The 1,948-nt window shown below is 38.5% G+C and overlaps 1 protein-coding gene across 4 annotated transcripts in view; it reads left to right on the forward strand.

Annotated features, from left to right (window-relative positions):
* The window catches only part of ABCD3 (ATP-binding cassette, sub-family D (ALD), member 3), a 120,762-nt gene that overhangs the window by 105,116 nt on the left and 13,698 nt on the right, over positions 1 to 1,948 (forward strand). For all 4 annotated transcript variants that reach the window (XM_006882418.1, XM_006882421.1, XM_006882419.1 and 1 more), the window contains one exon: positions 1,531 to 1,608. In XM_006882418.1, the coding sequence (XP_006882480.1) occupies positions 1,531 to 1,608 (78 nt within the window). The remainder of the gene's footprint in view (positions 1 to 1,530; positions 1,609 to 1,948) is intronic.

Here is a 1,948-nt window from a genome sequence, read left to right on the forward strand (position 1 = left end):
CATTGTAATGCGCCTTTTAATTTCCTGGCTGCTGGTGCCTAGACTGTTGACTATGGAGCCAAGCAAACTAAAGCTGTGTACAATATTAAAAATCTAATTCTTTATCGTCTCCACTGCCACTACCAGGTCTACATGGCCATCAGGTCTTCCTAGGATTATTGCAGTGGCCTGATTGGTCTGTTTCTGCCTTTATCTCTACCCCTCAGTAAAACATACTTTGAATCGCTTCATCATGTTGTCAGTAAACCATTGATGGCTGTCCTTTCATCAGAGGTAGAAACCAAAGTCCTTTTACTAAACTTGCAGTGCTCTATAGGATTTGGCACTATTCCACCACAAGAAGGAACTCTTGTTGTATAGTGCATTATGGATTGGGCTGCTATCCAAAAGGTTGGCTGTCCAAATCCACCAACTTCTCCTTAGGTGACAGGTGATGCAGTTTGTTCCTATTAAAATATAAGCCTTGGAAATGCGATGGAGGGTTAGCCATGAGTCAGAATTGGTTCAATGACAGTGAATTTACTTTTTTTTTTTTAAATTTACTTCTGGAAACAGTGGTGGTAGTCTGGGAACAACTGAGTGAATAGTTCAAGCACTCAGTTGCTACAGATCTGAGGTTTCAATTCACCAGCTTCTCTGAGGGTGGACCTTTTCTGTAAAGATTACAGCCTTGGAACAGTTCTACTCTGTTCTACAGGGTTGCTGTGAGTAGGAATCTGTCCAAAGGTAGCCAGTATTCCACCCCCACCCCTATCCCATCTCTTACTTTCTGAGCTCATTGCCTGCTGCTCTCCTTTCCTCTTTTCTCCAAACAAACCAGCCTCCTGTCTGGTTCTTGAACAGAGCAGACATCATTTTACCTCGCATTGGCTTTTTTTGGTGGATGGGGAGAACTAGAGTTATCTTCTTTCCATAAACTCCCAGTTGACCCATTTAGTTCCTTCATAGTTTTGCCATTGTCTTTCTTAATGAGGCCTACTTTGAGCACTCTAAAAGGGCATATACTCCTCTACTCACTCCTAGGTTTCCTTATGCTTTTCAGATAAGTTTTATAGTGTTTCATATTAATAGTGTTTCATATAAGTTTTCAGTGTTTCATATTTAAATCTCTTGACCTAGACCTGACCCCCAGCTGCATATTTCTGCCTCTAGTTCTGCAGTCAGCATCTATAGTTGTATTTCTAATTGTTGTGTATGGTAGAGTTGGAACTAATAGCTGACTCTGGTAACAGGTTGCTTATAGAGGTAGTAGTTGCTTTTAACTACTTTCAAAAGTTAAAAAGTAATACATCTTTTTTAAAAAGTATATATAATTGCATAAAAATTGAAAGTAAACAGAAATAAAATTTCTCTCACACACAAACACACATATAGACACATGCCATATCGCCTCATTGCTTCTATTTCCTAGCATATTTATTGACAAAATAGAAGACTTATAGTTAGCAAAAAGCTGTTTGGGTCTAAACAAATGTTTATTTGCAAATATTTATTCTATTTAATTAACTCATGGACTAATTTCCATTTCAGGTTCGATCTGGGGCCAATGTTCTAATTTGTGGTCCTAATGGATGTGGGAAGAGTTCACTGTTCCGTGTTCTTGGTGAAGTATGTACAATTTGTCCTCAAAACTCTGTGGCCTTATTTGTCAAACTGCCCACCACCCACCACATTGTTATTATTTTTCCCCCCTGGGTAATTCTTTTTCCATTGTGATTTTAACAAAAATTTACAAAAAAGCTGGATTTTCCTTCATTCATTGTTGCACTTTTCCCTCCCTACCCTCCCAGTTCACATAAAAAAAAAGTCATTCGTTATTTCATTATCCTCCCTCTGCCCCTACATTCCCCGAGTCCAATTTGCTATGCACTTCCTATTCTAGACTGTTATCATACAAATAATGTCTAAACATATGTTCCTTTTAGACAATTGTTTCCTTCATCTGCTT

This window comes from Elephantulus edwardii, unplaced genomic scaffold (assembly GCF_000299155.1).
Source record: "Elephantulus edwardii isolate Elephantulus edwardi_28Jun2011 unplaced genomic scaffold, EleEdw1.0 scaffold00020, whole genome shotgun sequence".
Lineage (NCBI taxonomy): Eukaryota > Metazoa > Chordata > Mammalia > Macroscelidea > Macroscelididae > Elephantulus > Elephantulus edwardii.